This window comes from Saccostrea cucullata, unplaced genomic scaffold, assembly GCF_032062105.1.
Source record: "Saccostrea cucullata isolate Sc308-1 unplaced genomic scaffold, CSIRO_AGI_Scuc_v1 ctg4828, whole genome shotgun sequence".
In the NCBI taxonomy this organism is placed as follows: Eukaryota; Metazoa; Mollusca; class Bivalvia; order Ostreida; family Ostreidae; genus Saccostrea; species Saccostrea cuccullata.
In genome coordinates, this window is record NW_026930835.1 from 18496 (window position 1) to 43671 (window position 25176).

At 35.2% G+C, this 25176-nt stretch overlaps 3 protein-coding genes and 2 long non-coding RNA genes across 10 annotated transcripts; 3 read left to right on the forward strand and 2 right to left on the reverse strand.

Annotated features, from left to right (window-relative positions):
* Positions 1 to 769: 769 nt before the first annotated feature.
* Positions 770 to 5440, reverse strand: LOC134230283 (TWiK family of potassium channels protein 7-like). The gene is made up of 3 exons (XM_062712053.1): positions 4709 to 5440; positions 3571 to 3694; positions 770 to 1392 (listed from the first exon to the last, which is right to left on the reverse strand). The coding sequence occupies exons 1-3, from the start codon at positions 5027 to 5029 to the stop codon at positions 773 to 775; spliced, it is 1065 nt and encodes a 354-aa protein (XP_062568037.1). The 5' UTR covers positions 5030 to 5440; the 3' UTR covers positions 770 to 772.
* A 4295-nt stretch (positions 5441 to 9735) lies between these two features.
* On the reverse strand, positions 9736 to 19027 carry LOC134230282 (tripartite motif-containing protein 2-like). 6 transcript variants are annotated; one of them, XM_062712048.1, is made up of 3 exons: positions 18659 to 18757; positions 17585 to 17670; positions 9736 to 12327 (listed from the first exon to the last, which is right to left on the reverse strand). In XM_062712048.1, exons 2-3 carry the CDS (start codon positions 17635 to 17637, stop codon positions 10590 to 10592), a joined length of 1791 nt encoding a protein of 596 aa, XP_062568032.1. In that variant the 5' UTR covers positions 17638 to 17670; positions 18659 to 18757; the 3' UTR covers positions 9736 to 10589. The 6 variants fall into 6 exon arrangements, with proteins under 6 accessions (XP_062568032.1, XP_062568036.1, XP_062568035.1 ...); XM_062712052.1 differs by lacking the exons at positions 17585 to 17670; positions 18659 to 18757 and adding an exon at positions 18911 to 19027; XM_062712051.1 differs by lacking the exon at positions 17585 to 17670 and having other exon boundaries at positions 18659 to 18791.
* On the forward strand, positions 15161 to 17252 carry LOC134230287 (uncharacterized). The gene is made up of 3 exons (XR_009984312.1): positions 15161 to 15277; positions 15759 to 16030; positions 16833 to 17252. It is a non-coding gene; the product is annotated as an uncharacterized LOC134230287 (long non-coding RNA).
* LOC134230286 (uncharacterized) lies at positions 18798 to 22798 on the forward strand. Its single transcript, XR_009984311.1, has 3 exons — positions 18798 to 18878; positions 19400 to 19816; positions 22684 to 22798. It is a non-coding gene; the product is annotated as an uncharacterized LOC134230286 (long non-coding RNA).
* A 1411-nt stretch (positions 22799 to 24209) lies between these two features.
* On the forward strand, positions 24210 to 24897 carry LOC134230284 (F-box/WD repeat-containing protein 5-like). Its single transcript, XM_062712054.1, has 2 exons — positions 24210 to 24477; positions 24604 to 24897. The coding sequence occupies exons 1-2, from the start codon at positions 24287 to 24289 to the stop codon at positions 24797 to 24799; spliced, it is 387 nt and encodes a 128-aa protein (XP_062568038.1). The 5' UTR covers positions 24210 to 24286; the 3' UTR covers positions 24800 to 24897.
* Positions 24898 to 25176: the final 279 nt, after the last annotated feature.

The window sequence follows — 25176 nt, forward strand, 5'->3', positions numbered from 1 at the left end:
TCTTTATTTCCATATTCAAAATTTTCATGCTAAGCCAGTGAATGGAAATAAATCAGACGTTCTCGCTCTTTATTACACACATATATATAGTGCCATTGTGCACCTCTTAGATTTTGCTGCAATCAGACAGATACAAATATTTGTGGTTTCTCATAGCATTGTATTGACAGTACCAGTCTCTCTGTAATATTGAGGATACCTATCTCTCTTACCCACAATCCTCCGATATCTTGGAATATGATTAAATGTAATTATCTGAGATTCTTTAAATTCTCACTTAGTATCATTGTAACCCTCTATTTTATGTTCAGATCGGATAGATATTTGGGGTTTTCCGCAGCAAAAAAAAGTGACTTCCCATTACTCCATAATCATTTTGTCAGCCCAATGTTTACAGTAGTAATTTTTCTATAAGACAAGTTTTTGGTATATGTTTGTGCTTAATAGTTTAGCCTTTGATCAGTAAGATGGGGAATTGTTTTATATAGTGTTGTATTCGGGCAATACACTTATACGTCTATCAATGGTAAAAAGAAAATAAAAAGATTAATTACTATAACAAAAATTTGTCTTGCCAGTTGCTTAAAAAATTGTGATCCTTTATAAAGATAACATGACACAAATACACAATGCATTCATAAAAAATACAAAGTTGAAGATTAAGACATACCCGGGGTATTTGTTTTAAATATGTAAATATTGCTTTTCTTATTGTTTTAATTTGATTGTCTATAGTTCATCTATGTTTCGAAATAGATTTTACGTGTTAAGTTTATTCCCCTTCTCTCTGTAAAAGTCCTATCCATTGACCAAATCTCCGCGATATCTCCCGAACGTGATCCACCATCAAGCTGAAGCACATCGATATCAAAGTGAGACCGAACAGCAGATACAGTGAACACGTGACTCGTTTGGCGGGACTGGCCCAATTCTCCAAACTATGGCCAGGTACTACGTCCCCAAAGCCTATCGTGCTGAGGGTTATGAAGCAGAAATACCCGGCTGTAAAGGGGTCCCAGGTCTCCCAGAGGCTAAACAACACAGTGCCCAACAAAATGTAAGCAATGACGAGAAGGAAGCACACGTATACTGGGACTCGTGTATCACTGACCGTCTCAATGTCCGACAAAACGAACTGAGTCTCGTTTTCATCATCTTCTGTTTTCACATTCTGAGGATTCGCAAACAGATATTTTGAAGAGGCATCAGATGTTGTGTTTGTTTCTTTCTTCCTCTTTTTGCATACAAGTCGTCTATAGAGTATCTTGAACGAAATGCTAAGCACGTGACCTACATTAGCCAAGCAAATCATTGTGAGAGGGATTCCGATGAATGCATACACAATCGTAACAAACCGTCCCAACGTGGTTTTAGGAGTAATGTTCCCATATCCTGAAACATCATAATAATGTAATGAATAACATGCGATAAAAATCTATTGCTTGATAGCAAAGAAGGTGGATAACATGTACATGTGAAAAGCAAAGGCACAATTGTTACAATCTTGACTAAGATGAGACTGCCCCTATACTTTTCCGTAATGCCTCCTTTGCATTGCTTTGGGACACTAAAAAGATATATTATACTTTCATGTAAAGTAGTTGAATCTGATTGGTCAAGAAACATTTGTTAAAAAATACTATTACCCGCTGAATAATAAAGCCACACCCTCCAGCGTAGCAACAGTCAACATTGCTTGACGACGGGTGATATTCCAAAAATTGCGACTGCGCAGAATTTCTGCGCGCACGGTTCACTGTTATATGTATTTGTATAAAACATTCAGTATAATATAATAATTATAGCATGTAGTTGAGTGTAACATTGAAAATTTTCACCCCTCGAAAACCATTGTCAACCTCGGCTGCGCCTTGATTCACAATGGTCTTCTTGGGGTGAAAATTTTCTATGTTACACTCAACTACATGCAATATTTATATAATGTTACCCCCCCCCCTTCACACAGAGCTGCGACTTTACGACGATCATCCCGATCAAGCCACGATCTGAAAAAGTTATAGATCGGAGCCGATCGGCGTCTAAATCGAACAATTTAGCAAATTATGGCCTTCAGTACGAAGGTACTACGATGTTCCTACATCGAACGCCCTGCTAACACTCTTCTACTACGATGTTACGCAGACCGTTGCCGCCAGCGGCTGCGTTTACACTATGTTGTCGCTACGACATGCGAAGGGTATACCCCACACATGATTTCAGAGAAAGGAAAAAGTAATATGGCGTATTACTACTCCAGTATTTATGAGTCTTTTTCTCATATTTTTTTTCAGACTATTTTTTTTCAAAGTTTAGAATCCCCCAACCTGTTATATCGAGGACATTATTAATTCATTTATATGCTGTCGATAGTATGGCGTATAATATTATGTCCTGATGATTTTTTAAGTTAGGTATGGAAATTTCGTGTTTCCAATAAATGTTTTATGAAATGGTGTATGTGCGTCGACATTCAAATATGGGGGAAATATGATACGCTATCAAATAGTGGATTCAACTAACCCTTCAAAATTAAATATGATAGGAAATGTATCTTGAAATGACTGATCACTGCATATTAAAAACAAATAGAAGTATAAGCTATAGACCCAATGCAAGCATCAGGTGATGCATAATTAATACAATATGTGGGCAATGAGTTCAACGTCTGAATTTTCCTTGTCATTTATCAACCCCTTTATTGTGTGTACACGCTATTATTCTAATACATTATAAGAACATCTTTTTTTGCACTAGCTGTCATTCAGCATCAACAATACATCATTTGTTCTGGATAAATATGACATTGATAGATAGCTAACAAGTAGTTCAAATTTAAATAAAATCTACGAACACTTAAAGATCGAAAGGTTGTTTGCATAGTAAAGAAAATTGCTATTGAAATAATATGGACATAGTGATATGGACACATAACAGCACTAGTGAACACCCAGTCTCAATATTTCTATAAAGATGTGAGATAAGCTAAAATGGATTCCTATAGAGCAGAAAGTTAAATTTCTAGGACTTTTACTTTTGTTTATAATTTTGTGAAAATAAAATAATAGTTCTGTCGCAAAAGTTGTGTTTTCCTGTCGAAAATGAGTTCAGTGGCTTTTGTTATTATTACAGTTATTACATGTATAAGTTCAAACTGTATACTATAACATATTTTGTTATGAACCCACCTCAACGAAGACCAAGTATTCAATCTGACTGTAGTAAGTCGACATTCAGTGAATTCACATACATACTTAGATTTGACTTTAAAGATGGCATCCAATGAATTGACTGCTTACTTAGATTTGACTGTAGTAAAAGACATCCAATGAACTGACTGCTTACTTAGATCTGACTGTAGTAAGACGACATCCAATGAATTGACTGCTTACTTAGATCTGACTTTAGTAAGACGACATCCAATGAATTGACTGCTTACTTAGTAAGATCTATGCATCCAAAGAATTGATTGCTTATTTAGATCTGAATGTAGTAATAAAAACATCCAATGAATTGACTGCTTACTTAAATCTGACTGTAATAAGAGGCGTCGAATCAGAATTGTCTCCTTACCTATTGTGGTGATCACGGTGACAGAATACAAGAGAGCACCAGTAAACGACCATTCAGAAACTCCGGTATAATTATCTTCCCTGCCATCCCATCCGTCAATAGTCACCGCCATAAATACATCTATCTATCAATCAAAGAAAATAATACAGATATAGACAAAAACAAATTATTTACTTTTTTCTCTTTTTTTAATATTATTTTTTATTATTAAACACCCCGGCGTGGCGCAGCGGTTAGAGCGTCTGCTCTAGAGTCGCGGATCCTTATACGTCGCGGGTTCAATTTCACTGCAAAATGTGAAGGTATTTGCTTTGGATGAGACTGGATTAACCGAGTTCCCATGTCGCTGTAAGTATTGGCACAAAAAAGACCCTTCACTGCATGCACAATGCACAGGCACCTGACGTTACTTATTTTTCTTTTAATAAAAAAAAAATACCCCTAACTAATAATAGAGGGGGTATATTTTTTTTATTAAAAGAAAAATAAGTAACGTCTGTGCCTGTGGCACATGTGATGGCCCTGAGTGCTAGAATAGGTATCAATTTGCAGCTTTTCTCTGGCAAGTCACGGCGTCTTAAACAAAATAAACAAAGTTGAGAGAAGCAGTTATAGTCAAAGAAAAGGCCAAAGTCAAACTTTGGAAAAGAAATTGTACCGGCATAATTATGACGTTTGACAAGAATACCTTGATAATTTTTTTTCTAACTGAACTAAACAGAATTGAAAAAAATTGAGGTCAAGGTAAAAAAAAAAAAGTAAAAGTCAAAAATGTTGATGAACTTGTATAAATCTCGTCGATCAAGTTTGTTAGAAAAAATATTGACTGATTTTATTTTTCAAAAAATAAAAGAAAAATAAGATAAACACAAAGCTTAGAAAAAATAGGTTAAGAATTAGATCAAAGGAAAGGACATGGTAAAATTTCTGACGAAGTTGAATAGCTTTCATCAAAAAAAATACCTTGAATAGTTTCGCAGAAACAGAGTTCTCGGAAACGTTTACTTACGTTAAAGCTTTTTTGTTACGGACGTACAGACGGAGAACAGATATTCCACGGCCCTATTCAAGGCCGTTAAACGTAAACAGTTATGAAGTAATTTGCAGTCTACTAGAAAAAAAACAATAACAAACAAACCTGGAAGTCTTGAAGTACTTTTTCCACAGCTCTTGTCCAGTTTTGTCTTTCAAACACGAATAAATTTTCATTCAGCCACCAGAGGCGGTGGAGCGTTTTATTCCTTATGTCTTTGACCAATACACGATTAAGTTCCTCTTTTGGTTCTTCCAGGGCCCCGAATATTGCAGCGCCCAGAAGTGCATATCCGACCACAAGACACACGATGCCGATCTGTGAGAAACAGAAGACGACGAGTCTCTTGAAGAACCAGCAGCATTTTTTGCGACACTCGTAACAGGAGCCGGTCCAGCCTTGCCTTTGTCGTCCACTTTCTGACATCACCACAAGTTTAACAGATAAAACTGACAAATAGTTGGAAACAGACAGCTTCCATTAGATTAGAGGTTGTTATATCTTTGCTCATTTAGTTGATATGACAAATGGCCGCTTTATATCAAAGGACACGTTTACAATGTTACACTCTGATCTGTCTCCTAACTTCTAACGTCCTCATTATCAATTGGAGGACGAGATACCATCTAGCTTTTTGCCGCCTGTATTCCCTATGCGAAGTTAAAAGGTCTCTTGCACCTAGTATAAAATTTGGTACTATTATAAGCGCGAAAGCGAATCCTTCGGTACATGCAATGATGGATGCCGTTGACACAAGGTAATAAGTCCGGATATTGCTCTAATTTATATTTTATAATAAAGAGATCATCCATTCATAGTCATATCATTAATGTCAAAAGATTATTTTTCAAACTTAGTCTTCATTTTAAAAACATTTTCATAACTAACAAATCGGAAAAATACATGTCGGACTACATGTACAAAAAAACTTCATCTATTATTTGTTTAAACATACGAGTTTTGATTGGAGCCAAAAAATAAAAAAAGATCTGAAATTTATGACAATAACAAAGTTCAATAGAGCCAACATAGTTTCTTCCCCAAAGCAATCATTTTGTATCTATTATTAACAAGTCCAACATGTCGTCTCTGCAATTTCTTTGCTTGCCATTACACAAAATATCAATAATGTAAGCATCTAGTATCAAACGATCCCCGCCACGGTGCTTAGTTCAGTACACTCCAGAGGTCTGAGATAAATTAGACTTATTGATAGATCAGGTCGGCGCAACAATGTGCATTAGTTGACAACACAAAGGGAATAAAGCATATAGTTTTCCGCAAAACAGTTTTAAAGTAATTGCACAATGTTAACAATGGAAGATGAAGTCTTTTAGTACAAATAAAACTTAATATATTAATGGATTTTTTTTCTAAATTTGTTTTCAAACAAAAGCCAAACATTTCAGGAAATTCTCAGTCCTTTTGTAGTTAACTTGTTCAAATTTTATTATTGTTATAATGACCTTGTTTGTAAATATAGCTCATCATTAGTACGCCTTTTTAGTCCGATATGTTGTTTTTGGTTTTAAAAAACTAACTAGATGTAAATGGTCAATAAAAGACGCTCTCTTCTCCGGTCACGGCTTACGGCAGATGTAAAGGGTCGATAAAAGAAGCTTACTCCTCCTGGGCACCCGATCCCACCTCCGGTATTTCGCGGTCCATGTTTTGTGTTTGACATTGTATTATTATTATTACATTCTTCTACAAATGAAAAAGTTCTAGATCATTGCAAGACTCATCTTAGATGAATAGGAAAATAACGAACAGTATTCAAGTTTAAAGTCCAAATAAACAATATAAAGCAGCGACCAATGATAAGGTAAGTAAAGAGTAAACATCGTCTGAAGAGTGGTCACACTCGCCATAAGCTCCTAGTCATGATCGAGGAAAAGAGAAATACGTAAATAACTCAGTAAGTAGATTGACCGAACACTCATTTTAAAAAATACATCACCCGCATTTTACGTGACGATAGGTTGTATAGGCCGACAAGGTCATTGAATCGACCATAAAACTTTCGAAATAATGACTTCAAAATAGACTATTGTTATCTTTGTTTCACCAACGGTTTTTTTTAAACATGTCTTTTTTAAAAACTGTTCGTATTCTTAATTCATACAGCATGATCTTGCGTATCAAATCAACTGAGAGATATTAAGCCCATATACAGGCGATGTGGCAACGCACTTTGAAAAAATTACGCACTTTGAAAAATTTTTTTAAAGTGCGTTAAAATTGGGACAAAAGCAACGCACTTTCAAAAAATTTTTCAAAGTGCGTTTAATTTTGGACACACTCAACGCACTTTGAAAAAATATTTCAAAGTGCGTTAAGAGTGTACATAAACAATTTTTTACCTTAGGGCATATAACGCACTTTGAAAAAAATATGTACAAAACAAAAAACTCTATACTTAGATTTTAGTAATTGAGAGAATCAACTTTTATTAATTGTATCTTTCGAAAAAATTTTTGATTTACATGTATTCATTTAAAATTAGAATATAGGAGAAGGCATGAAGGCCTCTCAGCCCAACTTGGTATATAGCAAATTGAAAGTGGACACCCCCTCGAAGGCAAGCCACGATTTTCAATGCCTATATATTTATATATTTGCAAAACATTTATTACCCCCTTACCAATGCTTACACACCAAAATATATACCGGTATATATGCATAACTGGTATGACATTGAAAACTTTAAATAAATTTTAGTTTACATATATAAAATGCATGCAAAATGCAAAACTAAAGTAAAACATTTAGAGATATATAATTTTCAAAGTATGGAAAAATCAAAATCGCTCACTTTCACATCCTGAAGTGACCTCATCACCAAAGAGTTATCAAACAGGTTCAATTATTTATCATAGCCAAGATTTGCAAGAATATTGCCCAAGCCATACATATTTTTTCAAAGTGCGTTAATATGGTCGATATTAACGCACTTTGAAATGAAAATTTTATTTTTTCAAAGTGCGTTGATTCGGTCCCAAATTTAACGCACTTTGAAAAATGTTTTCAAAGTGCGTAATTTTTCAAAGTGCGTTGTAACAAGGCGATAAGGGTACATGTATATTGCTACAAAAGTAAGGAAAGCTTATTAATGCAAAGTTGAAATCATCACGTTTATTATACAGCTTTGTTGTTAGTTTACAATTTATGTCTTTTTTCTAGTAAAATATTCAGATATGATACAAATGTGCCAGACTATGTGGTATCCTTTAATCAAGCTCACTGGGATATATCGGGTCAACATATATTTCATATGGAGGGATAATGCGTCGTCGTTAGATCGACATGTCGAATTAAGCCACAGCAAGGGTTTTCTTCTTCTTGTGTAGAATTTTGAATAAATTCTAATTCATATGATGCAAAAATAGGTCTGCTTAGAAAGGAGTGCAGTTGGTACCCATGGGAATTCCAACAGATTTTTGGAAACCTGACTCCCGAAAAAATACATATATTTTATCAATCAGAAACTCAAGAATCCTTTTTATATCAACTTCAGAGTACTTTTCTGTACAATCAGAATATTTTTAACAAAATAATTTTGCAAATGACCAATGACAAGGTGAGTAAAGATTTACTTGTTCCATTTTTGTTTGTAAAAACAGCAGTCTGTGATGTCAAAAAGCCAGGACTTTAATCTATCTATGAAATGGTTGTATTACAATATAATTATTGAAAACGCATACGTTTGCAGTCCTATTTATTTTGGTAAAATGTGACTTCAAAGTTTTTTATAATTTTCATAGAGTTCCCACAGTATCCACATCTGATGTTTCTCTTTCGCTGCATAGTATATAGCTTAATTAGGCGTAAAGAACGAGGCTTATTTTTTATAACATTTTCTGGAATCCGCTCTAGCTATGTCTCTTTGTAAGGATTATTATGGCGTTTTGTATTCCAGTTTATTAAATAGTTTGCAAATAGTCCTGCAATTACCAAAAGGTCCATGGTTTTGATGTTTAACTTTTAAAAAATTCCTAATGCAATAACTTAATGAGGAAAAAAATCAAATATAATAGAGGAAATGAATTAATTGGTATGTAACATGTCAGCCGAAATCGAGCAAATGAATACAGCTGTAGTTATATTTGTTTAATTTACAAGGTCATTATAACAATCATAGAATACTTTAGACGAGGTTGTTGAAATCTCTGTAACATCAACTTAACAATCAGTAGCCTGCTATAGAAGACAAATGATCGTACTCGGAGCATGTTCTTTAATAGTACCGAACAAGTTAAAAATGATAGCGGAATATACCACACAGGCATCCTGAGAGTACTGCATTAGCAAAACCGGTCCCCTGTTGACCGGAAACACTCGTCCTGGCTCCTTGTCAGATGACCTAACAATAATTTCGAAAATAATAATAGATCGTTTTTGCCGACAAGGCCATTTTATCCACCATATTTGCTAAATTGTGACTTTAAATAGAACTGTTGATATCCTTGTTTCAACGACTTATTTCTGATCTATACCGGTGTGTCGCTAACACAGCATCTCTCCCCCGGTTTAAGTTGTCAGGGCACGAGCAATTAGAATTTTCGGCATTTTGGGAGCACATGTCCATCACTTCCTCAAAGTATAAAAAATATTTGTAATCAGTTTATTTTTTTCAAGGTTCGCGACCATTATTACACGGAGGGAACACATAATTCCGCCTTTTGATCAGACAAATTAAAGAAATTAAATCTTAAAGGGGAGGGATCATTACTTCACAAATTCCAAACTTCCGTACGCTTTAGCTCCCACTAACTTTCTTTTTTATCATTATTACCACTTAGTGAAAATGTTTGCATAGAAAACTTCCAAATGTTTTCTTTTCTGTATGTTCTTCCAAACCTTCGTCTCTGATCCATATCAACCATAAGATTAGGATTTGTTCACTCTATAATTGTCAAAATAAAACAATTTTCGCTGTATGTCTAAGTTATCCACACACAGCATGCCCGATCGACTGAAGAGAGTTCTATTCTTTCTCATTCTTTTTTGGCAGTTTGGTTTGAAACTGACTTGGTAGATCTGAAGAAAACTGGGACAGAGGACGCTTCATGAGAGTGGGGAACGCCCTCTGGAGTCCAAGGTGAGCCATTCATTAATAAGTAAAGACTGTCTATCACAGATAAATTTATTGTGAACAGTTTCTAACAAGTTAACATCTAAATGTGTAAGTGGTAAAAGCTATGTTGCTAAGAACACACTAACCCTATTTATTTATATAGGCCACGATGGAGCATTCTTTCCATTATACCAGAGATTAATTAACTTACATCGTTTGCTTATAATCCCTTTCCACTAGAACTAAAATGATATAAAATAACAGGCTTAACAACTATTTCTTTGATGAAAAGCTTCAAAATTCTTCGTGTATTCCATCTTTAAGACGAGTTTCATAGCAGACGATATTGATCACGTGACCCATATACTGGTCACAACTGAGGCGGATGAATACAAAATATATTATAAATATATGGAATATATTATTTAACATATCACATCTATAAAAACTAACATTTAAAAACTCTTTCCTTCAAAATAAATCTTGGATGAAAAATTACACAGCTGTTTACAAATATATACTGGAAAATATAAAAACATTTTATTCAAGGTTGAAATAAAACACACTGGATAGAAAACTGTTCAGTTCATCCCATTACTGTTTGTCTATATGGACAGGAATCAGTGCATGGTTTGGCACAAGTATTGCACACAGAGAACATTGGCCTGCAGTCAAGTGGAAAAACTACTTACAATGTGATATGTCTAAGGTACATTTTGTCAGCGTATAAAATGAGTATTTGTCGATGCCGATCTACTAAGTTTATATAAATACGATTGTATGTCCAGGCGCTACATACATTGTTACTCTATAAAACAACATTATTTACGAAAAATCTGAGAGTATTCCTTTGGCTCCTCTATCACTGCTTTGAATACCCAATCATAACAAGGCTAGGCAAAGCCTTTATCACGGAGACGTAATACTGCCCTCTGGACTAAAGTAATTCTCGTCGATGCTACTACTGTAGGTTAGAACTGGACATGCACCTCCTCCTCCGCCTCCTGAATTCATTATCATCACCCCCTGTGTTGACGGTCTGTTGGTGGTCGGACGGGAGGAGACCTCGATTTTGGGGCGTTCGCGACGTCTTCTGTGTCGTCTTGCAGTGGTAGGAGACATTGGTTCTCCATGGGAGTTCGTCTCGCCATTGGCGTTACTCTCGTCGCGTGAGGACGACCTTGGAATCGGCTGAATCCCTGACACACTCTGCAAGCTGCGTGAACGAGTGTTGACCCCTTTGTCTTGAAAATCGACTTTGTCAGTTTCTACTGACTTGTCAGTGGTCTCTCCATTGGTTCCAGCTCCGAAAACATCCGTTTGTACATATGTTTCTACGAAAGTAGGCTTATCTGGTTCCGAAACGTCTTCCGTTTGTGTCGAAAAGGTACGATAGAATTTTGGAGGATCGGCGGGGACATTTCTTTGCGATCCTATACTAGCAAACGTTCTCTGGTTGCGAATTTTCCCTTGCTGTGAGTTGTCTGCGTCTTCTAAGCTTCCCATCTCTAAACCTCCTGGAATAAATATGATATTCTTCTCCACGGTTTTTGGCAATTCTCGCAATTCAATCTCTGATAATCCTGACAATTTCTCTTGGACTTGCTTTTTGAGAAGCAAAAGTTCTATGTCTTTGCCCCTTAAAACCAATTCAGTAAGACTACACGTGCTCTTTAAGCTATCCACATTTGCCTGCATATCGTTTCTTTTCGAAACATAATCCATGACGTCGGACCCATATATTTCGTGTAGATCATCGATCAATTTCTTTTCCTTGATTCGAATATCAGCAATGAATTGGATGGCGGTATCTCTAACCTTTTGTTCCGTTGTACGAATGACGGTTTCACATTTAGACAAGGCTTCCAGCTGAGTGTCGTATGTAGCGATTTTTTCCTTGCAGTCGTCGAGAAGATATTGAATATTCTCCTTGTACTTCACAACTGCCTCCGAAAACTGAGTGATTTCGTGATCCTTATGTTCATTGAACGTACAGAGAACACAAATGCAAGCTTCGCACGGTTCGCAGTAAAAACGAACAACCTCCTCCGAATGCTCTTTGCATTCAATATCTTTTTCAATCTCTACGTCAAAAATGCTGTGGTTTTTCGTTACTTTCGTTTCCTTGTGCATTTCTACACATTGTTTGCAGAGTAGCTTGTTGCAATCTAAACATTTTGAAGTCGCTTCTCTGTGTTTCCTGTTTACAAGCTTGCAGATGTCACAGAATGGAAATTTGGAAGGTCTTTGTCGCTGAACAAGCTCTGACAAACTCGAAACGAGGAAGTTGTCTGGAAGTTTCTTGACGCCACCTAGCGGTAGCTGTGTTCTTTTGCGACATAATGGACAAGTAAATTCTCGATAGTCGCTATACTTCTTATAGGTGCATTCATTCATTATATGGTTGTCGATGCACTGCTCGCAGAATGTGTGCAGGCAGTCGAGGCATTTCGGGTTCTTGTAACCTTCCAAACAAATCTTGCATGTCAGAAATTCGTCATTAATTTCCTGCGCGAGCTTGTTGCCCACGGGGGTCGAAGATGTGGTGGTGGCGGTGGTGGTCGTGGCGGACATTGCTGCGGCGTTTATTTGGTTAATGTCGATGGCGGTAGTGTGGTAGCGCTCTCTTTCTTGTCGTCGGCGATACCTGAAGAAAGCATTGTAATCTTTAGTAAAGAAATATTGTGAATCAGGCAAATTATATTACAACATTTCAGAAGCCGTCAATAAATTTTACTTCTACTTACAGATAATGAATATACTAACGTTTTGGCAAAATTGTGCATGCATTTATGTGTCAAAGAGATATATCTATTCCTTGTGCAAATACTGGGTAGATATCATTCTCTATAGAAAGTTCAAATTTAAAGATAAAATGGTTTAATGAAGAAAATATCAAAGATTATTTCTTTGTATTTTTTTCTGGAGATATACGAAACATTCTTTTCATTTTTGCAATCATTGACATGCAAGACATGACACACTAAAGACTTTTACACATGTTTACAGCTAGTGTCGATTCAACATTGACACGAGCAGAAGTATTTAGGTGGCGGATTACGAAGGTTAATTATAATGTGAACATCTACCGAGTATGATCAATGGCGTAAAACAATAAGCCAACCCTGGATATAATCTCTCTGTTTTTCTCTCTCTCCCTTACACACACACACATACCCTCACACACACACACACACACAATACAAAAAGGATATTTTCTAGCACCGCTATTTCAAATATGAAAGAAAGAATACTCCAGATGTATTCGCTAATCCAGGCTAGTTGAAGCATGTTGAACATCGTTAATGAGTAGATTTAGAAAGGCATCTGTCTGCCTAATAATTAATCATCTGCTTGTAACTAACTACAAATAACAACAGAAGCAATATGTTTCTGTTGAAATAAAATACGTACAAATAGTTGTGTAAGATTAAAATTAATGTTAATTTTGTTTTTTATGAGAAATTATTGATAATTAGATGATTCAAATATTATAACCACTATGAAATGATTGGGGGTAAGGGGGGGGGGGGGGTTAAAAAGAGAAAGAAATGGATATTAAATAAAACTGAGATCTTGTTTTCCTACATGTTTTCTTCAGATATGATGAGTTTTTATCTATGTTATCTTCCAGTCGGTTGCTTTTTATTTAGGAATGTACTGAAGGAGATTACTACAAATAAGAAATATCATTGAAAAATCACGACCAATCAGGCAATTTATTCTCCCATTAATTAACACACGATTATCATTAATCTCCTCCATCCGGTCATTAGGGAGACGTGAGTGTAAAACTAGCAGTCGAGAGCGTGGCAATAATCTAGATAGCGGTAGGGGGTTATCTCCTCCGCTTACGTCACAGTCGTGTTCTATGTCATATATCACCTTGGAAGACAACGACTCGAATAAACGGAAATCTTACCAAAGAAAAAAATTCATTCAGAGACAGTTTTGTCTACATGCACGGTAGACCTGCACGCGTTACAGTTATTGCCGTAACACCTGGTAATAATAAGTATTGTTTCTATTTTGGTCGTACTTATATCAGAGGAATTCAGGCGAAGGTAAATCAGACAAAAAATTGATATTACAGCTGTAAAGCATGGAGCCTGTGATAATTTACTTTGGAAATACTTTGTTCACTAAATGAGCCACTGAGTTCCCGTTTCAAGTCCTTATAGCTAGCAAAAGAAATAAGCTTAAAAGATAATTATAAACCTTACCTAGAAATGAAGTGATCAAAAGAATTCTGAAGCCACAAATATTTCAATTGCTCATGAACAATAAGAACAACTTTAAACAGTAATACAGAACACGAAGCATTCACTATTCTTATAATCAAGGCAATCCTACCTACCAAATTCCTTAATGACATAACGCTGTTAATCACCAGCCGCTGAAGCGGCGGCGGGAAAAGATAATCTTTTCATCTACATTAGATACATATCTTGATTCAATTTAAGCAGTGTATATACACATGATAACAACTTTCTGGTCAGAAAATAAAATTATGTGCCTGGCTGTACGCAGAGTGCCTGAAGTTTTGGCTGAAGTGGCTTAGAATATTGTATGAATGTGAAATCAACAGAAAAAGATGAGGAAACGGTGTGTGCTTTCTACAAAGAAAGATGACTAATGAATGATGCTCACGTCATAACCCAGAAATGCCAACAAAATAAACTCAATCTAAAAAAAGGCATAAAATAAAATGTGGGTGGAAGAAAAATATATCAAAAACTATCCTCGTCTGATCACTCAGCAGTGTTTTTGAATAATCCTGTCAACTAGTGATTCTCTATATAAATACCTCATTATGCCAAGAAAAGACATTCTTGTAAAATTTCCCTTTGTTAAACTTCGCACCTTAATGTATCCAGAACAAAATGTTACAGAGAAATTTTATCAAAACGCCTTGGTAACCAACTGATGTAAAACAACCCAGGCCCACAAATCGAGATACGATAACGGCAGAAAATGCATAAACTTATTGAAATAGAATACATAACTTCAATTTGGCAGCCATATTCCGATAATTTTAAAATGTTTTATCCGTCTTTATTTTTTAGAATTTTTATTTTCTAAATTTCCACGTGTCGTTTCCAAACTAACTTTATATATTTTCGGTGGAAACAAATAAAGAATCTTATACGTATCAGAGTATTTAAAACGGATTAAATACTTTCATGAAGGAAAATTTAAGCAATTTTTAAACAAATTTTAAAACCCGGTTGCTGTGAAACAGGATCATTAAACAGGGCGCCACATGGTCGATTAAAAAATCACTAACCTTTTCTTTCCGAGCTTCTCTATAACAGCCGAGTCGTCCATACTAGAATTAGAGAAGGCAGCAACGATAGATAATCGTTAATGTGAAGGAAAAACTTCAAAGGGCTCGAAAATCCAACAAAGGTCTGCTATCGTAATAACAAAGCGCCAGAGAAACCCATCAGTGCAAATGTGATTCAGCTACCCACCGCCATTTTGGATGGTGAAAGATTTGAACAAAATGGCGGTTCAACAGTTAACAGACATAGAATTGCAAGCTGCAAGCAGCAGATGTTTCACGATAGGAACTCAGCTAGGGGAGGAATACACACGTGAGCTATCTACACTACTTAGGCGTTCGGTCTCAGGAACTGGCTCTCAGTGGGTCATAAAATAAAAAATAAACCTTATCCCCCTCTATCAAATCGTGTCCGTAATTATATTCATTCATTTGCATAATATAAACAGGTATACACATGTGCAAGATGCCATCATCCCAGGCTAGCTACAATTATTGTCACCTTTATTCATTGTCTATTAGATATAACATATGGTTATGTTTAGAAGCTCAGGCATAGTACTAGGTTATTATTTTTCCACTTCATATCAAGGAGCACTGCATCTGCAAATTGTTTGCAAAAAGCATACACATCAATATTCTTCTGTAAATTTTGTTTTGTTCTTTGGTTAATTTCTCAAGCGTTAAAATAACTCTTTAGGGATATCCAGAAACTTCTTTGAAATATAAACCTTTAATAACTATTATGGACCTTTCAAATATCACATGAAGTAAAAGGTTTTCTTTTCCAACAGAGTTCAACCAAAAAGTACTCACACTTCAGACTGCATAGCGTGATGCAGTACTTGGGGGAGATAAACAAGCATAACCCAGTCATATCCTGTCTGTACAGTTACAAACTGCCAAAGGTAACAGGGTTAATACAGAACACGATCCGCCAGAGAGAGAGAGAGAGGGGTGACCAGAGTCACCAGGCGAGAGATACACAGTACTACTAACCCTACAGAGGAGGAGAGAATGTGGTACAAGATGGAACTAATTTAGATGTACAATATAGGCTTGTGAGGTACTCACATCTTTGGTATTACCGGTACAATGTATGTTTGAGAGGTACTCACATCTTTGGTTTTACCGGTATACAGTGGCAGCAAAGGTCGTGATTTGCTGCTTAGTTTTTTTTTTGGTCGAATTTTAGACATTATATTTTTTCGACCTGTAAGCTTGAAAAGCTTTGGCTTTTTAAACTTACTAAAACTTAGTAATTAGATTAAGTATGTTCTTTTTTATTTTTTTCTTTATTTTTGAAAATTTTCATTAGTATACTAATATGTCTTTATTGTATTAACAAAGCGTACTCTCCACTAGATAAGGGAAATAGTACTTTTATATTTGGTCTCTGGTGATTAACCATAAACAAAATGTTTTCCGTAGAGAAAAATTTCAAATTATCGCGGGTAAATGTATAAATTTTAATATAATTATATAGAATTCAAATCTTGAAAACTACAATTGGCAATGGGATTTTATGGCATTAATTAATTTTAGTACATTCCATTACAGTATACCGTACTATGACGGTCAAAGAGAGAAAGAGTGTTCTAATTAACAGACGTATTTTTTGGTTTAATATTTCATTCAAGCAAAAATATTCGCAGTGACTTGACATAAATCAGATCACAATGTAACAAATAACCTCATCAGAGATTAGAATTTTTTTTTTAAATAAAGGAAACGTCTTTAGTATATAATTCTTTGCCTCAAAGACTTGCGAATATTGTTATATACATATTACTTCAAAAGGACACTATTAATAAACTGCACTATTTCTGAACAATAGATTAGTGAAAAATTCCATGTTTTTGTTCAAGAACTTTTACTAACAATGAAGAATGACAGTTGACAAACAGTACATGGACTAAACAACAGTGTCGGTTTACAAACAACTCTGTCGAGTAAAAAACAAACAGTAGATATGTTGAACAACAATATCGAGTGACAAATAGTACATAAATGTTGTGGACAGCAGGCGGAGTGACAATGATACATATTCTTAACAACTGGCAAATCGTATCTTTTTCTGAACAACAGAGTTGGGCGACATTTGAATGGTGCCGAGACATTATAGTTGTCAGCATTTGTAGAAAACATAATTCGAGAAGCCTGTTTTTTTTTTAGTACATTGAATTCATGAGGGACAGTAAACATAGGTCATAATATTTTACCGGAAGCATAATTTAATGGTTGTATGACCTTTTTGTATAAATGTTGTACTGTATACAGATATGGTCCCCAAAAGCATATTGTCTAATCACGACTGAATATATCTTGACATTGTAATAATAATTATTAATGAGTATAATTATATTGATGGACCTACAGTGATACAATTTGTGAACAACTCTTGTTCATGCTGTTGAACTTTTTTAACTGGGAAGTTAAAATGGTTTGAATGGCAGCTATTGAATTACCTTGTACGGAATTTTAAATTTAAGAAAAATTATAGCAGTAAGGGGAAAAAGGTAAAGGAAATGGTATAATAGCGTATAAAGAGGAAAAAAGGATAAGGGGAGGGGCGAGCCGGTGTGAGGGAGGAGCCATATTTTAAATAGCTATCACTCACCATGAGGATTGTACCGGGCTATCTGTATTGGACTTCGGTGATTCGTCAGACATTATTTTTATTGTGAGGTCTTTAAATTTAAGTTTCTGTACCAAAATGGAAAACATTTATTACTTTATTTATTAAAGCCCTGGTATTTAATGAATTAGAACATATATTTTATATCGAATTCAAATAACAGTATCTCTGTGCGAAAGTGAAAGGTATTTACACGTGTAGATAGTTTTAAAGAGTGCATCCCGTGAAGAGACATGAAATTCCAGGCTTAAGTGCAAATCTATTTTGAGAGAAGAAAGATTCAATTGTCATAGTAACAGGTTCATTTTTTCTGATTTTAAGAGGTGAATGAAGGGTGTTTACAGTTATCTCGACAGCCAGATTTCTAGATAGTGAGTCATATTTCGTGAAGGTTGGATAAAACTGTAATGCAAAAACGCAAGAATGTTTCACTTTAATCTGATACAAGAAACAAAAACATATAATATGTAACTGAAAAAAATGCTTAGTCGGCACATGCATGGAACGTATTCAAGTTCGTGAAGGGTATCAAATAAAGTTAATTTTCCCTATCTCGACTGGGGTTCGACTGTACGCCCTTGTAATGCTAGCATGGGGGAAGGCTCTTTTCGTATTTAAGCAAGAATCACGGGGATTTATTTGAAGCTGGGCAGTCATGCAGGTGCTTCGACAGGTCCCGTTAGAAAACTAAGGAATGAAGAAAACAGACGAAGTGGCAATGGTCCGTTCGATTTGCAACTTTTTCAGATGGCATTGATGTAGAGTTTTAACAAATGTCTGCTCCATCACAAATTATTTGGATGAAGGGAAAAAAACTCACAATTCCTAATTAATCATTGGACATCATCTACAGGCGCATAAATCTATCAAAAAAAGCATGGACGCAGTGTTGCTCCAATAGACAAGTCATAATGCAGTAGGTTTATAGGGACCTGGCAGGCATATACTGCTAATTACAAGGAGCTAAGGAGTCTAGTGTTTGCAGTGATAAGATCTTTAAAGGTTAAAGAAACTGACAGATATTAGTAAAGTTAAATTAAAGGTAGTTATACTTACGGCTCTTAGATAAAATAATTATCAAATCCACCCCATTTTAAAGATGTTTTTGTGGGAGATCAAAGATATTTGCCAAAATCATCGCCACAGGTGTCCAGTGCGCATGTGCAACGAAGAGGATGCAACAGAGGAGATTGATGAACGATAAACATGATACATGCGTACACGTCTAAAAATGGATCACCTTTCCACGCCACGCGCTTGAACCAGAAGCATATCTGTAAGTAATTACTTTGTCTGTTACATACATACCTGAAGATCTACAAACCGCCATGTGTTCGAATTCACTCTCAGGAACAAACAACATCGATGACCACTCTCCGTCAAATTTAATGTTCACGCACATCGACAACCACCATACTGTACCAGCAATAGTGGGATAAGACAGCATAAGACATAAACACACCCTGAAAACATGTTTTTTCTCCTTTGTTTATCAATGGTCTTGAATTTATCCGCATTACAAAATATGTTTCAATGTTCATACACCACACTTAATTAGTTAAAATGGCATCTGAATATTGAAGACATCTTAATTTATGAGAAAGGTAGTCTGGTGACTGGGGGGGGGGGGTATTAACAAAACAAGCACAAATGAAATTTTTTTTCCAAAATCTTTTCAATGTATTAATAAACTATTTATGTATGAAAAATAAATTTTTAATATTACACAAGGCTTACGCTTTTTATCATGATTTATTTTATTTTTAATGTATGCTTTCTTACAATACAAATGTATAGAGTAGCTGTCACAGGAAGTCGTCCTGTATCAACTCTTTAGATCCGCTCCACCACCAGATCTATTTATAGATCTGTAATGTTACTGTAGTATATGTTGTCCACGGGAAAACAAAAGCTTTAAAATACACAAAAATAATTATCGAATTTAGGGCACTAAGGTGAACCACGATGGAACTTAGTGATGGGGTAAGAGTGAACGTTGCTATGTGATGTCTTGATTTATCCATTTTACTTTAGGTTTGCTTTCACTTTCAGTTATTTGCTATTTGTTATTTTTCTTCATAACATTAGAGTTATCTTTCTTTGGTTCCAAGTGAAATGGATGATCCATGGAAAGATCTGACGGATCCAATTTTATTGACACTATTCTCCTACCTGAATGTACAAGAATTAAACAATGCTGCCAGGACTTGCAAGGTAATATCATATTACACTATATGTGCACACCAGACAATTATAATAAATTGCAAATGTACGGATCTCATTATCTAGGCCTAGTTTTAAAGGATATTCTAACTTTCGTGCAGTAGGCCTGTATTTTTTTTTTTTTTTACATTCTTATATGTGATGACCGTCAAACTTTTTATATGCCAGGCATTTATTATTTTGACCTACATTCATATAAAAGCAAAAAGTCGTCCCTTTCTAGTAATAACTATGAGTTGAACGATGTAAGGTCATAATTATGAAAAACATGTTTGCACTGAAGAATATAGAAGTATGAAAAAAAGGAATATAATAGTGATCAATTTAAAAAAAAATTAAAAGATACAAATAATACAAATCTGTGAACAGGGTCCACGGACCTGAGGAAAATCAAAAACCTTCTTTTGATCTGACACACTCCCTGATCATATTTGTGTAAAGAAATAAGGTATCATTTTAAAACATCTATCGGGATATAAATACGGGTCATGGTCACCAGATTTTTAAATTTTTCCATAAAGCCCGAAGGGCTTTATGATGAACTAGATCTCGTACCAACCCGTATTTATAGCCCGATAGATGTTTCAAAATGATATCTTATTACTTATATTTACATTTGTGACTTATTCATACTTTATCTTTGCCTGATTGTGACTTTTAACGTGCGAAATGCATTATTTTTCAAACCCAACGGCAAGTGTGTAATCCACTGAACGCGCGTCGACCCTTTATGACGTCACTGAGAAATTACGTCAAACGTTTATCCATACGCACATCTATGACCTCTTGACCCCGTACCTGTATTTATACAGTTATAGATACGCATTGCTTTCAGTAGTGTTATATATAAAGGAAAACATTTGCAAATGTAAATATTTGGAAATACATTGGTCAAAATACGACTCAGTGATAGGATACATATTTTTTTCTAGCAAGTTTATTATTATTTATGGATCATTTCGAAATGCTGACTTTAAAATGTTGAAATCCCTGTAACGTCATTATTTGTCAATAGCCTGTCTCGGTAAAATTGATCGCATTCAGAGCATGCTCCTGCTTATTGAATTATTTGGGAGACATAACACCATATGCAGGCAAAGAAGGAAATCTGTTGATGGACAGTCATTTCGTTTCTCTGAAAGTTAATTAGTCCGTCATTGACTTCTTGAGGGAGTAAAATGTCTAAATATGAATAGATATAACAGAATCTGTGTTGTCTTCAACACGCCCATAGCACTGGAGATTTAAAAGTATCCCCAGTAAATTCGAATTTTTGACCGGTTTGTGAATCAGAATTTTACGACATGGTTCGGGTCTAAATTTCAAAGCCTTGGTCTCAATATTCAACAATGAAATTGAACTATTGGGTCAGTTTTCAACTCGGATCAAAATTTTTCGTTAATCTGACTGGCCTTTTTCAGAATTGGTGTCAAATGCTCAAGATGAAAGTTTATGGAGAAATCTGACTTTAAAAAGACTTGGATGTCAATATCTGCGCAAGGAGGATAATTGGAAATTGGAGCTGAAACGTTTAATTTGTCACGTCCCAGTGCATCTGCACCAAACATGCACAGATCACGTGGACGAGGTCTACAATGTATGCTTCTCTAACAGTGGAAGTCTTATTGCTACGTGTGGAGCAGACGGCATTGTAAATGCTAAAATTTCTTGTTCTTCCTTTAATTGGTCATTTAATCCCAACTCTTTAAATTTTTCTATTTCATTAATAAAAATAGCGATGACTTGAATGAAATCGTACTTTGTTTTCATTACCTCAGGTTTTTATTCTCGATATTTTGCAGATATTGGAAATATGGGATTAACACAGTGTTGTTAATTTATAGAAAGTTACATAGCGACCCTGATTATGTGAACTACGTTGAGTTTAACGATGCAGAAACACACCTTCTTGTTCATTCTACAAGCAGAATTTTTTGAATATGACAATGCACATTGTTGTGCTTTCCATCCAAAGAGGTAAAAAGTATGTTCAAAAAGCCCATGGTTTTATATATATTTTAAAAAAGTTCTTTTAATAATGAAGCACTGTTCGGCTTTTTCTTGGAAAATGCAAGTATAACCTTGCTCAAAGTATGTTTAAGTTAAATTCACTACTTGAGACCAAAGTCAAAACAACAGAGAGTGTAGTAAAGCATATCTTGAATCTTAATGAATCTTAACTGACGTCTTTCGTGCAAATTGTAGGACATACTAGTAACCTATACACATTTATTAAAAAAAAAAATTAAAAGATACAAATAATACAAATCTGTGAACAGGGTCCACGTCCTGAGGAAAATCAAAAACCTTTTTTTGTCTGACACACTCTAACCTTCTGTAAACTATGGGATATGACCCATGAACTACATATTTTTTTCTACAAGTGTTTTCCATGATTTCGAAATGCTGACTTTAAAATGTTGAAATCCCTGTAACGTCATTATTTGTCAATAGCCTGTCTCGGTAAAATTGATCGCATTCAGAGCATGCTCCTGCTTATTGAATTATTTGGGAGACATAACACCATATGCAGGCAAAGAAGGAAATCTGTTGATGGACAGTCATTTCGTTTCTCTGAAAGTTAATTAGTCCGTCATTGACTTCTTGAGGGAGTAAAATGTCTAAATATGAATAGATATAACAGAATCTGTGTTGTCTTCAACACGCCCATAGCACTGGAGATGTGTGTATCCCCAGTAAATTCGAATTTTTGACCGGTTTGTGAATCAGAATTTTACGACATGGTTCGGGTCTAAATTTCAAAGCCTTGGTCTCAATATTCAACAATGAAATTGAACTATTGGGTCAGTTTTCAACTCGGATCAAAATTTTTCGTTAATCTGACTGGCCTTTTTCAGAATTGGTATCGTATTGCTCAAGATGAAAGTTTATGGAGAAATCTGACTTTAAAAAGACTTGGATGTCAATATCTGCGCAAGGAGGATAGTTGGAAATTGGAGCTGAAACGTTTAATTTGTCCTGCATCTGCACCAAACATGCACAGGTATCAATGCTTCTCTAAAGGATTGCTACGTGTGGAGCACATTGTAAATGTAAGATTTAGAAGTGAATGAAATATTTTCCTCGTCGATATTTTGCAGATTTGGAAATATGGGATAACACAGTGTTGTTATTTGTATATCGTTGGCAGCAGAAACACACCTTCTTGTTCATTCTACAAGCAGAAGTCTCGAATATGACAGACATTAGCTGTGCTTTTCAAAGAGGTAAAAAACATGTTTTATCTTTTTATAAAAGTTCTTTTAATAATGAAGAGTCGGGTTCAGCAGTATAACATTGCTCAAAGTATGTTTAGGTTAAATTCACTACTAAACCTTCTGAGAGTGTTAAAGAATGTAAATAAATCCGTGCAAATTGTAGGACATCTTTTCCCTCTGAGTTGTTTTATGACGTCCTTAAGTATTAACCTATGGGATATGACCCATGAACTTCTTGCAGGGTGAGAGAGAGGGGGGGAGGGTTGCTATGAAGGAATTTCATCTTTTTGGCACATACAATAAAGGAATTACACATTTAGAAGTATATTTTCCTGTCTTTTTAGAGATTATGTATATGTGGCTTCAATTTCAGAGGAACATGGCTGAACAATGAAACCTTCTTGAATGTAAATTAATGACGTAGTATTAACCGCAGTGAATGTCTTTTTGGCACATACACTGTAACTGTTTAAATGTATGTGATTTTTCGAAAGAGATATTAATGTTCAGGAATTATGGCATTTTTAACCTTGTTAATATGGAATTCTCTTTTAAGTTTCATGAAGACGTCTTTGATGAAGATGACCGTCTTTTATCGGAGCTACGGATCCCGGACTGTTTCTCAAAACAAAATGTAGACACAAAAGATCTTCTAAAAATTGAACAAGTAGGGTTCAATCCTGATTTTGTTAAAGTCATAAGACTGGAGAGAGTGGAATTCTTCGTCAAATGAACCAAAGGACAATTCTGCCACAAACGTGAAAGTTATAGCGCTCTACAAACAGAGGCTAAATCGGTCTGGTGAAAACGGAGCAGTGTTTTATAAAGTTAGCTTAGATTCGTTAGAATCCTTGGTGATAGAGCCAATCAAAACTGTTTTAACAAATAGTGCGTGTCTGGGAATTTTTTTCCACTAATCACAGGTAACATCCATCTCAGCCAATATGTTTTTATGACCCGCCATGAGTATGGCCAGGACCGCTTGCATTGTTTGTCATCTTTTTGTTCCATCTGTTCTTCTGTCACACTCGTTAAACCCAATTTGAAAGAGATTTTAAGATATTTTTGTCACACCTCATATCCTGATAAAAATTGATGAGAACTATCCAACTGGTTCAATATTTTTTGATCTTGATCTTTCCTACTAACTATGATAAATTCTAAATTGTTAATATTGTAGTTTAGAATGTAATTCAAATCTGAACATTCAAAATTATGTGACATCATCAATGTTAAAAGGTACATGGTATACAACTTGAGGCGACTTTCAACTGAAGGGGTCTACATCATGCACGAGAAGGATGTCGTTACCATGGTGATCAGTCTGGAAAACACTGAAGAACAACCGGAAATATTTTGTGACCCCAAACCTGCAGATGATTCATTAACAATATCTTACTTCTTTCCAAGTGTGTCTGAAGACCTCGTCGCAAAGTATACATTTTACAATTATTATGTAAAGGCTTTTTGCATTTCATCGATAAAATTCATATCGAAATCTTATGTTTATAATTGTATACAAGATTTAGTCTTTTTACATTATTTTTTTTTACTTCTCAGTGAATCTGAACCGGATGTTGTTTTCCTATGGGATCGTCACTCGCATAAAGTCGTTTCCAGGTTACACCATCACACTGGTGTGAGTGCTGTTGCCTTCCACCCACGTGACCAGGAAGTCCTAGCTAGTGTAGCAGACGATAAAAAACTCAGAATATGGACGTCTTTGAATAGAAAAGAGAGCTATATAATTGATTAATCTCTGGAATATAATGTCGCATAGCGCCATCAAATTCATTTTTTGTACATTGGATGTTTATTTCGTGATAGTTGTACCACCTAGAAATCTTTTGTCCATCATTTTTATGAACAAGATTTTGCCGCAAACAAGTCCGTTATGGAAATGCCACATATTTGTTATTTTTGTGAAATACAGGGAGAGGAACGAATCACAAACATCATTGGCTAGCAAAGATGCATGTACACATCAAGCTCTTTTATACAAATGTGTAAAATTCAATTGAGAATACACATGTACTTTCAAATAAACTCTCCGTAAATACAATTAGGATAAATCTGTTTCATGCACCTGATTGAATTCTACGTCTGGAAAATCCAACTTTTAATCCTATAGCG